The following is a 21,837-nucleotide window of genomic DNA, read 5'->3' on the forward strand; positions in this document are numbered from 1 at the left end:
CTATAATTCCTGCTTTCAATCAAGAAAGTCTGACCAGCTATTATCCTGAAACCAGCCTGAAAGACTTTATTGTGATATAACACATTTCTAAATACCAATGTAATTAGTTTGCTTGTTTTCATGTGTCTCTCTCTTTTCCTCACTAGGTTCCTCTGTCTGTCTGTCTGTCTTTCTCTCTCTTTCTCTTGCTCTCTTTCTCACTGCCACTGCCCACACAAACACTCAAACTCACACATGTTATTTGTTCGTAGATCAGTTTTCCCAAACACATTTTTTAAAAAACCTGCTTCTGACTAACACTAGGTGTGTGTGACCCTCCCTTGTCCCTTCCTCCCTTTACTCCCTTTCAATTTTCAAGGCTGAGACACGCCTACCTGTGATGTGTTGTATGTGTGTGTATGTGTGTGTGTGTGTGTGTGTGTGTGTGTTTGAGAAAGAGAGAAAGAGAGAGGAGAGGGGAGGAAAGAGAGAGAGGGTGAAAGATAGAAAATGTAAATTACAAAAGAATAGAACTCAAAGCAAACAGGAGCCTTTGCATCTTTACATTTACATAACTCTTTGTGTCTCTTGGTGTTCAGATACAGGCAGGAAACAGCAAAAGCAAAACACTGAACACTGACACTCTCACTTAACTCCTTTTGACCTCAAGAATGTTGAACCCGGCATGAGAAATTTTTGCGCAATTGCTATTCGTCTCTACTCACTCCAGTGGGATTTAGACACGTTGGCTGCTGTGTCTCCTAACTTGCCAACATCAAATTTAGACTAAATGGGTCAAAATTCGATGTTGTAATTGATATCTCTGTAATGAATAGCAAACTGCAAGTAAAAACAAATGTATTTAAATGTATTTCTAAATAGAATCTTATCTTAAAAGCACTGAACCAATGCTCCGTCAACCCAGGGGTTCTCAAAGTGGGGTTCAGGGACCGCCAGGGATCCATCAGAGGGTTCCAGGGGGTCCTCAGCAAAATGAGGAATAGCTTAGTGTCTCAATAATTAAATTGACTAGAATTTATCCCGATTAAAGAATGTATAACAACGACTATTGCAAATAGGTTTCACTCTCACCACCATTATCTCCCCACTTACAGTCACTGTCGACAGCTTTACAATTCAATACTAAATCAAGAACAACAAAAATCTTTCCATGGAGGGAACTTTGGGACAAAATCTTATCAAATCTTATTTTATGCAGGCTGTATCTATTTGTGTCTATTTGGGGGTTCGTGACATGAAAAGCCCTGCTGTAAGCTGTGTGTGTCTGTGCAACAGAGTTTGGTGAACTTCCAGGTAGGCCTACCTCACTCTGTTATTATAGTAACAGGTAATTTAACGCATTAGTTTTACAGTTCTTGTAATCCGCTATCAGATAGATCTACTTTTTCTGAATGTCATAGCCTTGAATTTAATTTAAAACAACGGCAGACAGCACACTTGGCAGCACAAGAAATAGGCTATTAGGGCATGTTTTGAGGTATTTTGTTACATAACTAGTTAGGCTACTTTCTTAATGTAAATAGCTAAGTAAAGTAGGCTACAATTACTTTAAAAAGTCTTTCAACACTGCCTATGTCTAACAATTTGTCACACAAAATTGAAGTGGAGCAATCAAAGTTTTTGTGGTAGCCTACATTAACGATTAATAGACGCGGTGACTTCAGATTTAGCTAACTGACGTCTGTGGGACTCTTCCCAGACAGGACAGGACCTCAGTCAAGGTGCAGGAGGCGTTCCGTAAACAGAGCAAGGTGTGGTTTGATATCCATAAACGGTCAGCTTCCGTCTATTCACAGCAGACCATTATCTGCGCAACAGGCGACGGGGAGGGTGAAGCCCGGAGTCTGTCCTCTTTTTGGACAGCAGACCAGCGCAACAGCAACAACAAGAAAGTACACTTTAAAACTAAGAAAATAGACAAAATGAGTATGTACGACTCCAATTCCAAGCTGCATACCATGGGGCAGAGAAGTAACTCGCGACCCGACCTGTCGAGTGCAAGTTTTAGGAACGACTCGGTGTTCGTCGGTGGAAACGGCTACCAAGGGGAATACCAAGTGGGGGACGGATACACCTACACCACCTACTCCAAGACCTCCATGCACGGCGGGGGTGGGGGCGGCGGAGGGCAGAAAATGCACATGAGCATGGGTGGAGGTGTTGGTGGAGGTGGAGGTGGAGGTGGAGGGACAAGGTAAGAGGTTTCAAATCACCTGTTGCTATTGAGTGAGGCGTAATAACAGTGCGGAGTAGTACCAAAAGTTTTCCTCAAAGAATGTAAAATGTGCATGAAGTAGCCTTAAAATGTGACGTTGTAAAAAAAAAAAAATATATATATATATATATACTAAAAAACCTATCATATGCAGTTCATTGTAAACGTTCATATTGGTCTTCCTTACTCTTAGGGGAAAATATGCCTATATCGTAATTCTATGAAAAGAAATATGAGGAGACTGTACAAATATAACAAAGGTATACGTCCCCTATGTGGATGTTTGGCAGATTATATAAATATTGTAGTGATACTAGGCTATATGAGATAGAAATACCATAAAGTAAGGTAAGGTAAGGTCACTACAGTTCACAAATGAAGACCACAGACCCACAAAAAGTCCGTATACGAATCTTATAGAAATATTAATAATGTGTTCCAATGTTCCAATTTTACATGAGCGAAAAAATCATTTTTCTTATAGGGTAAAACTGCTTTTTTTTTAAAGGCTTGGCCTGTTAAAGGTCCATTCAAATTCATCCCAGGTCATGACCTCTAAACTTTAGAGGTCCTGATGATGTGCAGGCCTACACCTATTCCTAGTCATATTCGTATTACTCTGCATCACACAGTATTGCCTAATATTTTTAATCACAATAGAGGAAATGCTTGAGAAACTCTCCATGCACTGTACACACCCCTTGACTGTCCTCCCACTACTATCATTCATCATTATGTCATCCTCTGACATTAATTGACGTCTTTCTCTACGCACTACGGGGTTAACCTATGGCAGGTTAATACTGGAAAGTCAATGCTGTTGCAATTATTTAATTAAATGATTCCATTAAAGGGCCATTTCACACATATTCCATATCAGATACTAATTTGTCCTTTCCATGGGTGTAATTGTTTTCACACAAGGATTTTGGTTTGCAATTCATTAGACATTGTGTAATGTTTAGTGTTGTAATATGAATTCCTGTGAAATTCTGTTATCATTTACAAGCATTCATAACAACTCAACTTGTAAACTATATTTTCCAACAGTATCCCTCAATGAGGCTTAGGGGCAAGATTATTTTTCATGAACATCAGTTCATTGCACTTTAATTGACAAGGGTTAAGTTTTGTGTAGATGACATCCTTCACTGGAGAATTTCACACTTAAAAGCCCTCAAACATCTTTAACAAAACAAAGCTGTGACAGACTGACACCAGACACCAGATACCAGTATATGCTGAAGTGAATGCTTAAAATAAACTATCGGCTTTGTATTTTCTATACGTCATATCATATGGATGTCATAGTGCTGAAGGCTATATTATAGAATCTGATCGTTTGTTGTCTTTTCTCATGTGTAGTGTGCAGAGTATCCAGCAGAGAGCTTTGTTCCTGAAAAGCCAGTGTCAGGAGTACATGCAGAGAGCACAGCATATTCTCCAGAGCGTAAGTGTGACACACAGGGATATTGTCCACTATCTGATGTCTTTGTTGTGACTTTAAAGAACAAGAATGAGAAGAATTAGAATATCACTCTCAGCTAGTTGTTTTGGCTGTTAAGGAGGTTGCCATTTTGTCGACTGTATAGCACACTACATTGTTGTATGGTCATCTGTTTCCATACCAGTATGATGTTGCTGTATCAAGGCAGGAAACTAACTTTTAACCAACTTTTTTTAAGAATAGAAAATAACTTAGAAATAATGGTTGGTTACCTACTCAAGTGCCTGGAAAATCAGACAAACTTATCAGCCACAGCTAAAATGTAGTAGAATTTGGTATAAATTTGTAAGTTTAAAGTAAAGTAATTTTTGTATTTGTAAATTTCCTGTTCTGTGTGGTATTATAGGGGAGTCCAGCCATGGAGGCAGAGAAGCTGATGACCATGGCTGCGGAGACCCTGGAGCAGCTGAGGAGATGTGGCGCAGACCTACAGCATATGCGTATACCTAACGACATCTTCAGAAGGTAACAGAAGGGGCAGTGTTTGTGTGCCTGTGCAAAGTGCAGACATACACACGGGAGTTTGTGTACAGTCAAATTTTGTGTTTATGCATTTGAACAATCCTGGCTATAGGTACACATGGATAGGTGGGACTAAGTGGGAAAAACATGCTAGTTTTTCAGGTCATAGATTCACATCTGAATCCCATGTTTACAGATGAACCAAATTGTATACAGACAGACTGGTAGCAACACTGATGAGTTAGCTGCAAGTACCGTACCTGGATAGCCTGTGCCTGTCTTTTGTGTGTATATGTTATTCATTTAGTTGTACTTGCACATCTGAGCCCTTTGAAGATGGGCGCGCAATGTGCCCTTGTAAGATCACAAAGAATTTTCCCATCTGTGTCCAACCCCACAGTGTAGAACAGCTCCAGCATATGCAAGGTGCTATCCAACATTCTCTCGGTGGTATGACCCAAAGACGGAACAGAGGCAGTGTGGGCTCCATGGACGGGGGGAGGAGCTTTAATGATGCCATGGCCTGGATTGCTCAACAGAAGGTGAGCTCTTCATACTTGGCACCATGCTGCAACAGTATTACCTCTAAAGGTTCATGCAGTCAGTGACGACACCACCCTGGAACTCCTCCGATTCTCTCCCCTTCAGTTCTTAAAACAGCAAAAACAGTAGTAGTAGTTGTGTCTGCATGTGCGTGCAAGCCTGTATGAGTGCTTTACCGTGTTGCATTTGTGAGTGTGAAGGGAGAAGTGGATGCATGACACCCGCCTTATCACATATTCTGACCTGCTGTAACTGAAACCATCTGGTCAAGCTGCCAAAACATGAGCCACAGGGTGAAAGAGGCTGAGAGAGCTACAGAAGGAGAGAAACAAAAGGAAAGAGAGACCGCAGCCATTTGAGAGAGAGACAGAGAGACCATTCAAGTGACCAGAGTATTTCCTGATGCTCAATTTGCAGTGGAGGGTCTGGGTGTGGGAGCTGAATATGCAGCAACCCAGATCCTCTTCTGTTGAGGCACTGACACACACACACACACATACACGCCCTTAGACTGATACACAGGGCAGGGAACGTAATGTAAAATTGATAATAATCTTGATACTTTGGTAACATTGTTTGCGAACTTTCATGCCAATAAAGCACCTTGAAATTGAAATTGAAAATTAAGAGAGAGAGAGAGCGAGAGAAAAGGAGCAGTGATGACAAACAAGGAGCTGGGAAACCAAAAGAAAATAAGAGAGGAGGTGTGAAATCTGACACTCTCCACTGACTCAGTTGTTATGGGACATGGCAGTTTCGCTGATCTCTTACATGCTTATGGGAAACGCCCTTCCGCTCACTCTACCCCCCCACCCCCACCCCTCCCCGAGCACACGTTCCCTTTCATTCTCTCACCACTCCAAGCCTCCAAGCCTTGTCCATTTAAATTTCCTCATTTCCTCACAGTTTCTCTATATCATTATATACAGTACTGTATATATAGAAACATTTCACCCTCTATAAAGTATTGCCGTTTGTAAAAGTCCTAGTTCCCAAACCTGGAAACCTAACACCTGATGACCTACTTCTCGTCCTTATCGTCTCTATGTCCTGTTTGTTTCATTTGGTCATGCTCTGACTCATTGCACGCATTTCCTAAAATATTACCGATACACATCTGTCTCTGTTGTTGACCTTCCTCCACTGGACATTAGCCCTACTGCTGACAGTCTAGCTCTCCTAACAGCCATGTTGTGTGCGGTTTCAGCCAAGTAATCTTGAAGGAAGGGAGTGGTGAGAAAACAAAAGGCCAGAGAGAGAGGAGGGAAGAAAAAGGGGAGAGTACAGAGGAGGGACTGGCTGAGCTTGGTGTGCTAGCAGAGCTCTTATCAAAGCTCAGGGCTGTGAACTCTGGTTAGGGGGGAATAGTTGGAATAGTTTCCTGCTTAAGAGACAGAGACAGACAGCGGACTCACTTAATGATTATATGCTGACACCTAGAGGACAAAGAGGGGAAAGATGTAGATTTAAAATCACTAAATCAATAGCATGCAAAATATCTACTGTTGATATTTCAAGTATCTCTTATTTGCCTCAAATATATGTGTATCGTTGTGAAAACATGGTAACTCCAATTTTGGTGATTTTCATGTGTTATATTAAATTGAAAGATTACATGGTCGTTGAGGTGGTTGTTGAGAAAGTTCTGTGATCCTGACCTTGGGCTGATGAAAACCTTTCAAAACCCATATTGGATAAACTGAAAAATGCCTGGTCATCAATCTAAAACCAAGGCTGTTTTTAGTAGTTTCTGAAAAGTTGATATTTTGGCGATACAGGGTTTTCACCCAACAACAGCAAAATATGTCCTTTGTTACAATCACGTACCATACCAATGTATATTTACCAATGTGTCAAAGACCTAGTGTTTGTTTTTCAATAACATAATAAACTGTCTCTGCATCATGTAGCGCCTGATTGAGACATCTCCATGGGGGGAGGACTCAGCCACCATTGAGCAGCAGATCATAAGCCACAACAAATACCACAGCTCCATCCAAAGGAGCCAGGAAGTGGACCGTGCCCGGGACGATTTGGTAAGGGGCTTTTCTCTACCTTTTTTGACTTTGTAGTATAATGTTAGAATCCTTCCAACTGATTTGCCTATATTTTGTAGCTCTCTTTGGTTGCTCTTTCGAGATTGTTGCAGCCTAATGTGAATAATAGGTACAAAAGCCCAATATTTTTCATCCTTCCTCAGCAATATTTATTCAATGCAAACTGAGCATAAAAAACATCTTTTCTTTAGAACATGAGGGGTGACAAGTCCAACATCCATGCTCTGGAACAAGAATGGGACAGCCTGCAGGTAGAACTCTACAAAACAAACACAACATTCAGACAAAACACAACTATTTTGGCAGTTTGTCAAAATCGGAAATGTTACTCATTATTATTATTGTTAATTTTAATTCATTATCATCTTCATTCATTTACCTTGTTTGTCCCTCAGAAAATGTCCCACAGTCGTGTGAGTCAGCTGCGTGAGCTTCAGAGCATCATCGAGGAGATCTCCCGCGGCATCATGTGGGTGAACGAGAAGGAGGAGGAGGAGCTCGTCTTCGACTGGGGAGACAAGAACATCGACGACTATATCCCCAAGAAGCAGGAGAGCTACTCAGTAAGGATCTCAGGCTGAACTCTTCCTTTTTTACCCTGGTGGGATGTTTCTGTCTCAGTTAATGGGTGTGACTACAGTTGAAGATTTGATAAGATGTGTTTTGTTTTGTTTTTACCTTAGTTACAAATGTACTGTTCTCCTTGTAGAGGCTGATGAGGGACCTGGAGGAGAAGGAGAAGGAGCTGAACAAGCTGAAGGTGAAAGTAGATGGCCTCCTGAACAACAACCATCCTGCCTCAGACAAGATTGAGGTGAGGATTTTTCTGATTTGTGCAATATTCAAATAGTAATGGTGGGCTACTATGGTGAGGTATAATGTGTTTTGTACTGACGGCTATGCTTGCTTCCTTAGGCCTACATGGACACCTTACAGACCCAGTGGAGCTGGCTGCTCCAGATCACCAAGTGTATCCATGTCCATTTGAAGGAGAATGCTGCCTACAGCCAGGTAAATATACTCTCTCTCTCTCTCTCTCTCTCTCTCTCTCTCTCTCTCTCTCCCTCTCTCTCATGCACACACATAGATGCAGTTAAGATAAGATAAGATAAGATGCACTTTATTGATTAAACTGTAGAGTTAATTGGACTTCTACAATCAAGTATCTTCTCTCACATACCCACTCTATGTTAATATGAATGTGAATATTGAATACATCTTTTTGTTCTCATCTCCAGTTTTTCAAGGAGGCCAATGAGACCTATGGGAAGCTGCAGAAGCAACACGAGTACATCTGTAGTAAGTTCACCTGCGACAAGAAGACCCCGCTGGATAACCTCACTGAACTCCTCAAAAACCTGGAGGTATCATTATGTGCTATCGAGTCCTGTGCATGATACTATCCTGCAGCTATGGAATTAAGATAAAACATACATAAAAAACATTTTGTTCTGTTGAATGACACTGCTCTTGTAAATCATTTGGTAAACTGGTTAGGCCAGTTAGTGAGACTCATAAAGTATGGCATGTAATTAACAAACTGGAACACTACTGCATGTCTGCATTTTTCCATACACATCCCATGGATATGTTGTAGAGCTGTGCACTTTGAATGAACAAGGGGAAGTTTAACCTCAAAAAGAAAAATCAATAACTTCTGAAAGCCGCATGGTTTACAACCCACATCTGATCTTTGTGTGTTTACAGAAAGAGAAGGAGAGAATCATGGAGAATAAGAGGCAGGTCCAAAGTCTGGTCAGCAAGTCCAAGAGCATTGTCAGGCTGAGACCTCGCAACCCTGAGGAGAAGAGCAGCAGCCCGGTCATAGTCCAGGCCTTGTGTGACTTTAAACAAGACCAGGTAAGATGCACACACACACACACACACACACACACACACACACACACACACACACACACACACACACACATAAACACACACACTCACTGCAAAGAGACTCAGATGTAAATACACAAACATACTAACAGCGTTTGAAGTGAAAGCTCAGAAATATAATTCAGTGTTTCGTCTGTGTGTGTTTTGTTTATTTATTTATTTATTTACCAGGGACAGTGCACATTAATCAACATTTCAGTTTCCACATCAATGTAAATGTTTGTGTTTCAGAAAGGGATTTTCAAAGGGAATGAGGGCATCCTGAAGGACAACTCCCAGCGGAGCAAGTGGCTTGTGACGGGACCTGGAGGTCTGGACATGCTGATTCCCTCTGTGTGTCTGCTCATCCCCCCACCAAACCCACTCAGCATTGGACTCGCCAACAAGTAAGATGCGCTCAGCCAATGTAGAAAGGACTCCTTGTTTTGTTTGATAAAACATACAAGAATCTAGGTCACTGTGGAAATCCTTTGCAGTTATTTGTCAGTAAGGCCAGGACAGTTTAATTAATAGTTTAACCAAATTGAGATTTTGTCTTGTCAGCTGCAGGGGATTTATTTTTATTCTTTCAAAATTTGAATGTTAAATGTATAGATATTGAATATACTGTATGTAGACATATACTTGCATATACTATATTTTAATTTAGAATATATAATATATAATGTATAATATTATGTAACAGATAGATATGTAGATACATAGACACTCACACACATACATACATGCTTACCTACTCAGTTCTGCTGTCTAGACACTTAGTCATCGTGTCTTTTAGGACTGTGGTTTCCCCTATACCAACGCAGTACAAAGTGAGACATACTGTAGCATGCATAGTAGCTTTCAGAGTGACTGATGACTCATGGTGTTTCCCAGGAATGAGCAGTATTACGAAGCCATCATGGGCATCTGGAACCAGCTTTACATCAACATCAAGAGTCTCATCTCCTGGCAGTATTGTGTCAAAGACATCAGTCACATCAACTCACTCACTCTCAATATGGTAAGATATCACAAAGACAGCAGTTTGTCATACATTCTTACTTTTGCTTTTAAAAATTCTCATACATAGCCTATGTTTTCATACCAGATGCAGAATTGAATTAGATCTCAATTTCCATTTTATCTTTATTAAATTGTTCTGGAAGAACTAGGTCTCTCCCTTTTTCCACTCACCTCATGTTCCATAACCTGACCCCTCTCGCTGTAGTTGTCCAAGATGCGTCCTGAGGAGTACCACAGCATCATCAAAAGACTGGAGACTCACTACCAGGAGTTCCTGCGCACCAGCCAAGGCTCTGATGTGTTTGGGGAGGAGGAGAAGAAAAACATCCAGGGCCAGTTTGCTGGAGCCCAGAACCACTATGATACACTGGTTGTCCAGCTGCCTACTTACAGTGAGTGTAACAAGACTGTACTTTATCCATGGATTGTCAGTGCTAAATTTAATTAGATTGAAGTAGACAAGATTAATTGTTTCTGAGTCCAGTTAACAAGCAAAAAACATATTTTATGATTTTAAGTTCAAATTCTCCTTCATTTCATCAACAGCTCCCGGTAAAGTGGTTGAGGTGATGAAGCCTGAGCCCCCAAAACAGGAGCCCATCAAGCCTCAGACTCCCAAGACTGCCCCACCCACCTCTGTCCTCAGCCTTACCCTGCTCAGTGACCTGCAGGCACTCCGACACAGGCTGGAGCTGGCTGAGTCCGGTCTCACTAATCATCTCCACATTTCCCTGGGGGACAACAGCTTACACGAGTGCTCACAGCACATCCAGAATCTGCAGGTATATAACTGCTCTGAAAGGATAATTCTGGCCACAGTGAATGAATTTCCAGCGTGCCCTCTCTTCCTTCTAAAAATCCCTGTGGATTTTTGCATGCTATTGTCAGAGAAAAAGTTATCATGTGACTTATTTCTCTTCCTAATAAAAATCTTGTGTCTTATCTGTTTCAAGACCCGTTTCGAAATTTTGAAAATATAGGTAAAATGTAGTAAGGGGGAAATCTATGAAATCCCTCTGTCTACAGGTTACAAAAAAAAGACAGTAAATTAATAAAGGGGAGAGGGCACTTTGGAAAATGGGTATAACATTCACCATGGCTGGAATTATTCTTTAACAAAGCATCAGTGTTAATTTAATCATCTGACAGAACTCAAAGTAATGATTCTTGTCCCAGCTTTATTCGATTCGAAAAAAACAACAACTTTAAAGGCCTTTTTCTATTTACTGTTTCATATACGAAGGGAAACACTTGATTCTGCTAAATTTACCTTAATAATTTTTCCTGATATTGGTGTCCAGATCGTGCACCAAGATTTGGACTCTATGTATGATGAGTACCTGCGCCTGAGAGAGAGGATTATAAAGCAGCTGGAAGGGATCCCTGCAGACTCCGAGCAAGCCAAGTTCCTCCGCACTGAACTGGACCTCATCGACCAAAAACTAAGAGGCCTGCAGGGCCTGTCCTCAGCTTACCTTCAGAGGTACAATATTTAGTATAGTCTCATCACATCTTTACTTACTCCACAGTGTTTATAGTATATTCTGTACAAGATAACCTGGCATTATAATATTTTACCCTGTGACCTGAACCGTGACAATGGTAATTAGGTAGGACTAGCTTGTTTAGGTTTGGCAGTAAACAGGATGGTGTATAGGTCAAGACACAGGAATGAAGATGAGGAGACGTAATTTCTTCCCTGAACTGTATTGCGTTCCAGCAGTATTTATTGGTGCAGTTCAACACTCAGTATTGTCATCAGTCCAGAAATGTCCGAGTCTTTTATACAGACAATGTCCAGCTTTACTGATTTTATGTTATAAGATCACTTTTCATCTCATTCACAGTAGTGACTGGCATCCACAAGAAGAAGATGTGTATTTAACGTAATTATTGTGTGTCTTGATAACAGACTGTCCGCCCTAAAAGCCTTGCTCCAGAGCCTCCTCCGTGCTGAGGATGTCGTCAAGGTCCATGAGGCCCGGCTGACAGAGAAGGACACCACCTCTCTGGACCTCCATGAGGTGGAAAACTATCGGAGCACACTGAAGGTCTGACACACTTTCCATATTTAGTTTATACAGCATTCTCTGGCTAGGTAATTGTCAGATTTGTCAGAAACTGTGTACATAACTAGTAGTAAATTAGCAAAGTATAAGTACCTATAAATCAGTTGTTATATGTTTGTCATTAAAAGCATGTAGGTTAAATAATTTTCTCTATTGGCTTTACAGCAAATGAAGAATGATCTGGAGCAAAAGAGAGACCTGCTGACGGCTATGGAGTCCGACCTGGCCAAAGCAGTGCACTGGAATGGTCAGATCTCCCAGCCCTTCCACAAGTGTGATGTGGACTTGTCCAAGTACTCAGACCTGGTGGGTCAGATGTCTGACCGTTGGCGCCGCATCCAAACCCAGATTGATAGCAGGTATCGTCATATCTCTATCTATATCATTGATATTTTCATCTTGATACCTACGTATCTCTCTATATACTATATTCCTTATTGCCAGTAGCAATACTAAAAATATCCCTCCATCCCTTTCCTCTTCCTCCCACTCTTTCCTCCTCAGAGTGTGGGACCTGGAGAAGCAGGAGAAACAGCTGAAACATTATCAGCAGACCAGCACTTCCCTGGAAGGGTGGATAGACAATGCCAGGAAGCGCCAGGATAGCCTACAGATGACCAAGCTCAGTGACATCCAGACCCTCATGGATCACCTCAACCAACAGAAGGCATGTTTTTCCTTTAAGTCAACAACATCATGGAAACAAATATGCTTGAACTGAACTGATTTAATTTTCAATTGAAAATGCCCACCATCTACACTTTAGTTGATATGCTCTCAGCCATGAGCTTTGCTGGTCCAGGTGTGTGCATATAAAAAATAGAATACACTAAAACTGACTTTTAGGATGCTTTTCTGCAAAAGTAGACGTTTTCCATATTTTTCACAGTTGATACATTAGGTCTATCAGCCCTCAAGATCAAGGACAAAACAATCCTAAGACATCAAGAAATTGTGTTACCTGAGAGGAGTGAAAGAAAAAATTCTTAAAGAAATATGAAAAAAGACAAATTGGATTTTCATTTATCTTGAGAGCCAGTGATTCAAAACTAACCTAAAAATGAAAACACTTAGGAAAGTTTTGAAAAAATAAAATTCTTCTCATAGAGTAACAGCTTGGATTGGATTGGATCAGTGCATTTAATGGCCTTCTGCTTACTGGACAGGCACTTCACACTGAAATCAAAGGAAAGAAGGAGAAAGTAGAGGATGTGCAGAAGGATGCAGACACCTGTGCTGCCTCCATAAAGGTTGGTGTAATACTAGTAACTTAATGTGATCAGTTTTCTTATAATTGTCAGGATAAAATATTTCCATACATATTAGCAGGCACATAGTAGTAGTAGTAGTAATAGTAGTAGGCTACAATACAAAAACATTAAGCACATATTGTATTGTGTGTTTTCAGGACTATGAGCTGCAGCTGGCCTCCTACAGTGCAGGTCTGGAGACTCTGCTTAATATCCCTCTCAAGAGAACTATGCTGCAGTCCCCTGCTACTGTAGTCAGAGAGGAGGTAAGGGCTCTGGCAAATGTTATAATTTAAACATCTCATTGTTATGTAATTAACATCTTAGCTTTTGGCTGCAATATTCATTTACTAATTGTAACCTCATTAGGCGGCTGACCTCCAGTCTCGCTACATTGAGCTGCTTACCCGCTCCAGTGACTACTACAAGTTCCTAGGGGAGATGCTAAAGAGCATGGAAGAGCTAAAGGTAACTATTGGGTTTGTATCATGCAGTGTAAGACATGCATGTCTATGTATGCCTGTTATTCATAGTATTCCCATGATGTCACATGCATTTCCTACCAATATGGCACTTTACAATACACACAGCTCATTGGCTGTGGCTGTCATTTGATTGTAATCACCTGTTAATTTATTACAATCACCTGTTATTTTCCTACCAAGATTGCCGTGTGGTGATGTAACAGAATACTATGAATATTCACTAGGTAAAATAATGATAACATACATAAGATGTTATCATTAAGGAAGACACACATAAGATTAATTAACCCATATGTTTGTATGGAAATATGAAAGTAGGTGACATAAAATACCTTCTTAACTTTGTGCGTTTCATTGTTTTCCTCAGATCAGGAACACCAAGATTGAGATGCTGGAGGAGGAACTGAGGCGTCTGAAGGAAGACTTCCAGGATCGTAACCAGAAGAACCAATCTCTGGAGGATGCCCTAGCCCGCTACAAGCTAGAGCTCACTGAATCAAAAGAGCAGCTCATTTCTATGGAGGAAGTGAAAAGAACCACGGCAATTCAGGCTAACGCTGCTAGGGACAGCCTGGACAGCACAAGCAGCCAACTGAAAGACCTTAATGACAAGCTGGCCCGCATTACATACCAGCTGGATGAAGAAAAGAGGAAGAGAAGGCTGGCAGAGGAGCGCTACACCAGCCAGCAAGAAGAGTATGAGGCGGCCGTTCGGCGCAGGCATAAAGAACTTGAAGAGCTCAACTGGACAAAGATTGATTTGGAGAAGGCTGTGAAGGACAAGCAACATGAACTGGAAAGGCTGAAGATACTGCTAGAGGAGGAGGCGACACGTCGGCGTGGAGTCGAGTCAGAGATCTCAAAGGTAAGAACACAGTGCAACCAGGAGATTAATCAGCTTAAGCAGACATACGAGACAGAGATCCACGTTACCAAGACCACTGTCCTGAAGGCTTCACAACAGAGAGAAGAAGACACAGCAGAACTGAAACTGCATTGTGACAGACTCACTGCTGAGAAGAGAGATCTAGAGGAGGAGCTGAGGAGATTGAGGCTGTCTGTAGCCCACACAGATGAGCAGAGGAGCAGGGCAGAGGAAGAGGCCCACCAGCAGAGGGCCTCAGTGACAGAAGAGACCAGGAGGCGCAGTGAGCTAGAGGTGCAGCTGAGAACCCTAGTGCAGCAGAGAGGAGAGGATGACCTCAGGCTGAAGGAGGCCACCAAGAAGAACCAGGAGAAGACCAGGCAAATCAGCCTGCTTACACACAACCTGGAGGAGGAGGGGAAGAAGAGGAGAGCTCTGGAGGTAGAAATCAGTCACCTGAAACAGACTCAGGCAGAGCTGCATACAAAAAACACCTCCTATCTGGAGGCAATCAACAAGCTTAAAGTGTCTGAGCAAGAGATCCGCATCACCCGAGTGGAGCTGGAGAAACAGAGTAGTGAGAAGACCAAGGCTGAGCAGAGTGCTGCCAGGCTACAGAGCCGTATCCGGGAACTGCAGTGCTCTCTGGATGGGATGGAAGCCGAGTTGGAGAAGCAGAAGAAGGCAACCCAGGAGGAGTTCACACGCAGGAAGAGAATGGAATCTGAGCTAGAGAGGATGACACATACCTGCAGAGAGCACACAAGCACCATTAACACCCTGAAGGCTATGCAGGCAGAGGTTTCCACCTCTGGGAGGAAGTATGAGCAGGACCTCAGGGCCCTCCAAGAGGCCCTGGACAAGAGCCTGAGGGACCATAAGGTCACCATGGAGCAATTGTCCCAGGTGACAACCGAGCTGAAGACACTGAAACAACAGCTCATGCAGGAACAGGCCCGTGTCCGTGAGGTTAACCTCCGTAACGAGAGCCTGTATAAGACCATTGAGGAGAAGAGCCGCCTACTTAATGAAAACACTGCAGAGATTGAGAAGCTGAAGAGTCTGACACAGAACCTGACAAAGGAGAGATTGAGGCTGGAAGAGGAGCTGAGGGCAATTAGGCAGGAGAGAGATGAGCTGAAGCTGAGCAGGGACAGTGTGGATGGAGAGAGTGCATCTCAGATCTCAGCCTTGCATGTCCAACTCCAGAGCAGCAGCAAGAGGACATTGGAACTCCAGGCTCTCATCAATGACCTGACCAAGGAGAGAGAAAAGCTTAAGTCGGAAATAGACAAAATCCAAAAGCAATCCATTGAGGTATTTTTGATTGCTTTCAGGGATCAGCTTCGCATAATGCAACTAATTCCACATTTTTGCTGCCTTTGCATGAATGGAATAGACCTGAAATCATGGAATCATCTTATAATTTTAGATGACAATGTGTATTAAATGACCATTATTTTAAGGGTTTTGCATGAGATGATTAAATTGCTTGCACTCTTTTGATAACAGTATGCATTTCATTCACCGCACACATATTGTAACTAAATTAAACTTATATACTAACTGATTTGAATCAACATGATGTACATATATCACATGTACATATGGATGATATGTGTCTTTACATATCAATGGATTCTAACAATATAACAATATCAACAACTGAGGGATATTCCTGGAAGACTTTGCTAGTCATTACAACATTATTTAAGGAAGAGAAGCAGTGGTTTGTGACATTGCAAATTACATTATGTAAATATTGTTGACAATTTCATAAATGAGTAAGCTCTTAAAACACGCTAAGCAGAAACACATCTGCATTCATCAGATTCATTTGTTACAATTTATGTGACTTTATGTGATCAAATGTTGGTAATTTTGTTGAGATGTAAGCATGTGTTTTCTTATGTCTCCCCAGACATCCATGATGGTGCACGAGTCCCACAGCCAATACAGTGAGCTGCTGCTGGAGAAGGACAGCATGCTGGCCAAGCTCAAACTGTTGGAGCAGGACAAGAACCGCCAGCAACGCCTAGAAGAGGAGCTCACCCGCCTCAAGCTCTCACTAGAGTCTGAGCTACGCAACAAACAGCGCCTGCAGGATGAGAACAATGCCATCCGCAAGGATTTCACCTACATGAAGAGCCAATATGAGCTGAAAGAGAGCCAGATGAGGCAATGTGACTCAGACAGGGACAAGTGTGATCGAGAAAGGAGCTCCCTGAAGAGTGAGGTGGAGAGGCTCATGAGGGACTTGAGGAGTGTTGAAGAGAGGTACAAGAGCCGACTGCTGAGCTCTGAGACGGAGGTGTCAGACCTGGCTCTCAAGAGAGATGCCCTAGAGAGAGAGATAAAGAGGTTGCAGCAGAGACCTGACACGATGAGCAGGCAGAGCCAGACAGAGGAGATGATCCCAACGGTAGATCCTTCCAAGCTGTTATTTGATGGGGTGCGCCGTAAAGTAACAGCCCACCAGCTGTGTGACTGTGGTATAATCAGTAAAAAAACCCTAGACCAGCTCCTAAAGGGAAAGAAGACAGTGGAGGAGGTTGCTGTAGATATCCAGCTTAGTCTAAAGGGTACTGGCATCATTGCTGGCATGGCAAGAGGTTCCCTGGCCAAAATGCCATTCACTGAAGCCAAAAACAAGGACCTCCTCAGCCCAGAAAGCGCCCTCATGCTGCTGGAAGCCCAAGCTGCAACAGGCTATATTGTGGACCCCGCATTCAATGAGAAGATGCCTGTGGATACTGCCTGTTCCAGGGGAATTGTAGACACAGAAGACAGAGACACCTTGGTGATGGCTGAAGCAGCTAGCACAGGCTTTAAAGATCCACACACTGGCAAAGTGTTGTCTGTGGGTCAGGCTCTGAAACAGGGTCGCATAGACAAGGAGACAACCATCCGCTTGCTCCAGGCCCAGGAGTCTGTTGGAGGCATCTTGGACCCTGTTCTGAGTGTGTTCCTGCCCAAAGATCTGGCCTTGGACCGCAACCTTATAGATGAGGAGCTCTACAGGGCTTTGAACAAGAAACCCACCTGTTTCCTGGATCCAGTGACAGGGGAGAAGATAAGCTATAGTGACCTTAAGTTGAAATGTACAATGGAACCTGTCTCTGGCCTGCTCCTGCTCCCTGGCCCAGAAAAGCCCATGACAGTAAAGGGCATCCGTGGTGAAGTCTCCATTAGAGAGCTAGTCAATGCCAAACTGCTGGATGAAACTGACTTGCAGAAGCTCAACCAGGGCAAGCTCACTAGCAAAGATATTGAAGACAAGCTCAAGACCTATCTGTATGGCTCAGACTGTATTGCAGGGATCTATGATGAGGCCACTGACCGAACCATGCCCTTCTATCAGGCAATGAAGGATGGTCTGCTCATGAGAGGAACCACGCTGGAACTCCTTGAGGCCCAAGCTGCCTCTGGCTTCATGATTGACCCAGTCAACAATGTCTTCCTGACGGTGGAGGATGCCACAAAGAGAGGCCTGGTAGGTAAAGAGTTTAAGAATAAGCTGCTGTCTGCAGAGAAAGCAGTTACTGGATACAGAGACCCATCCACTGGAAAGACCATCTCCCTTTTCCAGGCCATTGAGAAAGATTTAATTGAGAAAGGCCATGGGATCCGTTTGTTGGAGGCCCAAATTGCCAGTGGTGGGATAATTGACCCCAAAGAGAGCCACCGTATTGATGTGGATGTTGCCTATAATAGGGGCTATTTTGATGAGGAGATGAATGAGATCCTAACTTATGAAGGAGATGACACTAAAGGCTTCTTTGACCCAAACACCAAGGAGAACCTGACATATCTTCAACTGAAGGATAGGTGCATCAAAGATCCCAGAACAGGTCTAGTGCTCCTGCCACTGAAAGACAAGAGAAAGCCCCAGAAGTCTCAGGAGAGCCGGAGCAATGTCCTTCGCAAGAGGCGGGTGGTGATTGTTGACCCAGACACTGGGCTGGAGATGTCGGTGAGGGAGGCCTATCACCGAGAGCTAATTGACTATGACACTTTCTTGGACTTGTCAGAGCAGGAGTGTGAGTGGGAGGAAATAACCGTCAAGGGGTCAGATGGCTCTACACGCTTGGTGGTGGTGGATAGGAAAACAGGAACTCAGTATGACATCCAGGACTCCCTGGACCGTGGTATGATTGACCAAAAATCTTTGGACCAGTACCGTGCTGGAACACTAACCCTGACCCAGTTTGCTGACCTCATTACCAGCAGAGCCAGCAGCACTGAGATGACCATTACAGCCAGCAATATTGATGATATGGTCACCTGTAGCAGCCCCACCCAGGCAGCCCCATCCTCCCCTACCGTTCGTAAACGCTTCAACAGCATTTCTATCACCCTCTCTCCACCTGAGATGTTTGATGACCAGAGCCCTGTGGCAGCCATCTTTGACACAGAGACATTGGAGAAGATAACTATTCCAGAGGGGCTCCGAAGAGGCATAGTTGATACTATTACAGCACAGAGGTTGCTGGAGGCCCAGGCATGCACAGGGGGCATTATCAACCCTGCCAATGGCGAGAGACTGTCTCTGCAGGATGCCGTCCATCAGAGCATCATTGACGAGGACATGGCCTCTAAGCTGAAACCTGCCCAGAAAGCCTATATGGGTTTTGAGGATGTGAAGACTAAGAGAAAGATGTCAGCAGCAGAGGCAATGAAGGAGAAATGGCTGCCTTATGAGGCTGGCCAGAGATTTTTGGAGTTTCAGTACCTGACAGGGGGTCTGCTAGAGCCTGGCACCGGGCGTCGCACCACCATCGAAGAGGCCATCCGTAAGGGTTGGCTAGATGGCCGAGGGGCCCAGAAGCTTCAGGATGTTCGGAACCAACAGAAGAACCTTACCTGTCCCAAGACTAAACTGAAGATCTCATACAAGGAAGCCATGGATAGCTGCATGGTGGAGGAAAGTAATGGTATGAAGATGCTGCAGGCTTCCTCTATGTCCACCAAGGGAATCAGCAGCCCTTACAATGTCTCTAACCCAGGCTCTCGCTCTGGGTCCAGGGCTGGCTCTCGGGCCAGCTCCAGGAGTGGATCCCGTAGAGGCAGCGTGGATTACTCTTCTACTTACAGCTATAGCTTCTCTTCCAGCAGTAACACCTACAGCTCCGACACTCACTCTTAATACAAAGCATAGAGAAAGAATGGAACTAGGCTAGCTGGTTGTTACTAGTAGTTCCTATGCAATACGAGTATATTTTTCAAATATTTGCTTATATCTCATAGGCTTTCTAGCTACCTGCTGTTGGGAATAAAAGTCAGGTAGCAATTTTGAATTTATGAAGTTTTCTTATTAATTCTGAATTCATTTAACTGCTTTGCTTGTTTTCAGTTTTGGGTGATTTGGCGTTTCAATATTCAACCTTTTATGCAGAATATAATTCCTGCTGTTGTAATGCATAAATGCTGAATTTAATTCATTTTCGTAGATCATTGTAAGATTGTTTTTTAGAATGTATCATTTTATTTTTAAGGGGTGCTTGTTGACCTTATCTTCAAACATGCCCTCAGAACCCATTATACCGTTTTGTATTTCTCAGTTGATTGCAGTTTGGCTGTTTTGTTGTAATTCTTAGAAGGGCATCTTTTTTTGTTAATTGCAAATGCTGAAGACTGGCTAAAAATACTGACATGACAAACCAATGATCCATTATGAAAATGCCTTGCCACCAAGAAAATGTTCTTCACAAATGATGGAAAATAAATAAAGTTTTATTAATGACATCAGGTGTTTTTTTTTTCGCTGGAAATCTACTGGACATTAAAGACTAACAGCCCACTCACAGTGCACAGGAGGGCAAACTGCACATAACAACCAGTTTTTGTATCAAAAAGCAATGTCCATTGGTACCTATAGATGGCGCCAATTGCCATAATAATATCATTCAATGGCCTGTCTGGAGTAGAGGAAGAGGCTGCCCACTATCTAGCATATTTTACCAGAGGAAGAGAAACATTTGTTTTTTTCCCAAAGATTTTACCATTGAAAATGGTGCTGTTTAGCAGTAATATTAGCATAACGAAGACCGAAAGGTAATTATCATATTTCTATTTCACCACCAACATATAACCGACCTGTTATATTTACCTGAAGAGACTGCAATATCAGTTGCAACTAGTTCTATGATGTATCTAAACAAACTTGAGTATCAACTACAAATGCGTATAAAGTCACAAAGATAATCTCACGTCGTGGTCAGACACCGTTGGCAAGACTTTCAGCCTGAGATGAGGGTATGTTAATATAGTAAATTATGTATTTAATAGTGAGCATAAGGAGCGGGCAGTCTTAGAACAATGGCAAGGTTTGGACTGAGTGAATGATTAAGCAAGTCACTCTTTTCCACAGTGTATCTCGGCCTCAAACAAACTGGAGTTACGTAACCCAACTCTACTGTTCTCTGCCCGTACAGAATGCTAGAGGTCATCATTGGTTATCAATGTACAATCATGCCGCCACACAATATAGGGCACACAGTCAAGGAATTGTGGTGAAAACCCTGTGGGGAAAGTTACAGAGACGTTTACAAATGACCAGGTCGTACAATGTGTTGTCACGCTTATATTACATGTTTACTCACTCTTAGTTTTAGGTCATGTACTTGTATACAGTGACCATAAATCACAGGCTCTATGTTTTGTGCCTGCTCATTTGCACTGGAATATGTACATCCAGGGTTCCCACAGTCTTTGAAAATCCTTGAAAGCTTGATTTGAAAAAATAAAATAAGACCTCAATTCATTTTTTTAATTAAAATGTAGCATCAAATTCATCATTCCTCCTATGTCCTAAGATCAACAGTTCACATCCTGAGGAAAACCATCTGATGGAGATTTGTATTCATACAAGAGCAGTTTTAAAATGAAGGACTTCACCATGAGTTATTGAGTTTACAAGATCATGAGTAAAAAATTAGACCTTCATTATGTCTAATTATGACCAATGTCATGTCTCACCCCACAGCATGCCAATTGTGAGTCCCTGGATTTCACCAAACAAGATAGTGAAAAGTTTTTGAATTTGATGTGAGTGTGGGAACCCTGTAGACTGCTATAATCTGTTGCTTACAGTACATGAATTGAAAGTAAAAAGAAAGTCTTTATTCTGATGACAAACCAAATGATGAAAGTATTTTCACTGTCGTCCTTCAAATTATTCTTAAGTATCCATAATATGATATTATGCACTAAACTAGGTTACTAAACCAAAAGCAGCTTTCTTGTTGTCATTCTTATAGTCAAAGCTGAAATTTTTAGAATAATGTGCCACCCCTAGTGTGTCTAAGTTGCTGGGGGGAGGGGAGGGGGGTAGAGGAAGCTGAAGTCTGTGTTTGTGTCTGTGTGTGTGAGAGAGAGAGAGAGAGAGAGAGCAGGGGAGAGAGGTAGAGGGAGGAAGCCACAGAGAGCGGAAAAGAGGGGAGGGATCAAGGGAGGCAGCCCCAGCGGCACAGTGGGAGGACTA

At 42.6% G+C, this 21,837-nt stretch overlaps 1 protein-coding gene across 4 annotated transcripts; it reads left to right on the forward strand.

Moving 5' to 3' along the window:
* The first annotated feature begins 1,815 nt into the window (after positions 1-1,815).
* Positions 1,816-20,097, forward strand: dspa (desmoplakin a). Of its 4 annotated transcripts, XM_071544687.1 has the most exons (25): positions 1,816-2,118; positions 2,170-2,194; positions 3,590-3,665; positions 4,069-4,187; positions 4,585-4,726; positions 6,638-6,763; positions 6,976-7,035; positions 7,180-7,347; positions 7,494-7,598; positions 7,700-7,795; positions 8,023-8,148; positions 8,492-8,644; positions 8,912-9,066; positions 9,557-9,683; positions 9,891-10,083; positions 10,244-10,467; positions 10,987-11,168; positions 11,598-11,736; positions 11,920-12,113; positions 12,259-12,421; positions 12,921-13,004; positions 13,163-13,270; positions 13,374-13,472; positions 13,857-15,671; positions 16,276-20,097. In XM_071544687.1, exons 1-25 carry the CDS (start codon positions 1,923-1,925, stop codon positions 19,498-19,500), a joined length of 8,100 nt encoding a protein of 2,699 aa, XP_071400788.1. In that variant the 5' UTR covers positions 1,816-1,922; the 3' UTR covers positions 19,501-20,097. The 4 variants fall into 4 exon arrangements, with proteins under 4 accessions (XP_071400788.1, XP_071400785.1, XP_071400786.1 ...); XM_071544684.1 differs by having other exon boundaries at positions 1,816-2,194; positions 3,581-3,665; positions 9,891-10,116; positions 10,232-10,467; XM_071544685.1 differs by having other exon boundaries at positions 1,816-2,194; positions 3,581-3,665; positions 9,891-10,094; positions 10,252-10,467.
* The last annotated feature ends 1,740 nt before the right edge of the window (positions 20,098-21,837 follow it).

The sequence above is a fragment of the Centroberyx affinis genome, unplaced genomic scaffold, assembly GCF_046629955.1.
Source record: "Centroberyx affinis isolate AG114_WGS23_722 - 3 ecotype Tasmania unplaced genomic scaffold, CSIRO-AGI_Caff_v1 ptg004630l_1, whole genome shotgun sequence".
NCBI classification, from domain to species: Eukaryota; Metazoa; Chordata; class Actinopteri; order Beryciformes; family Berycidae; genus Centroberyx; species Centroberyx affinis.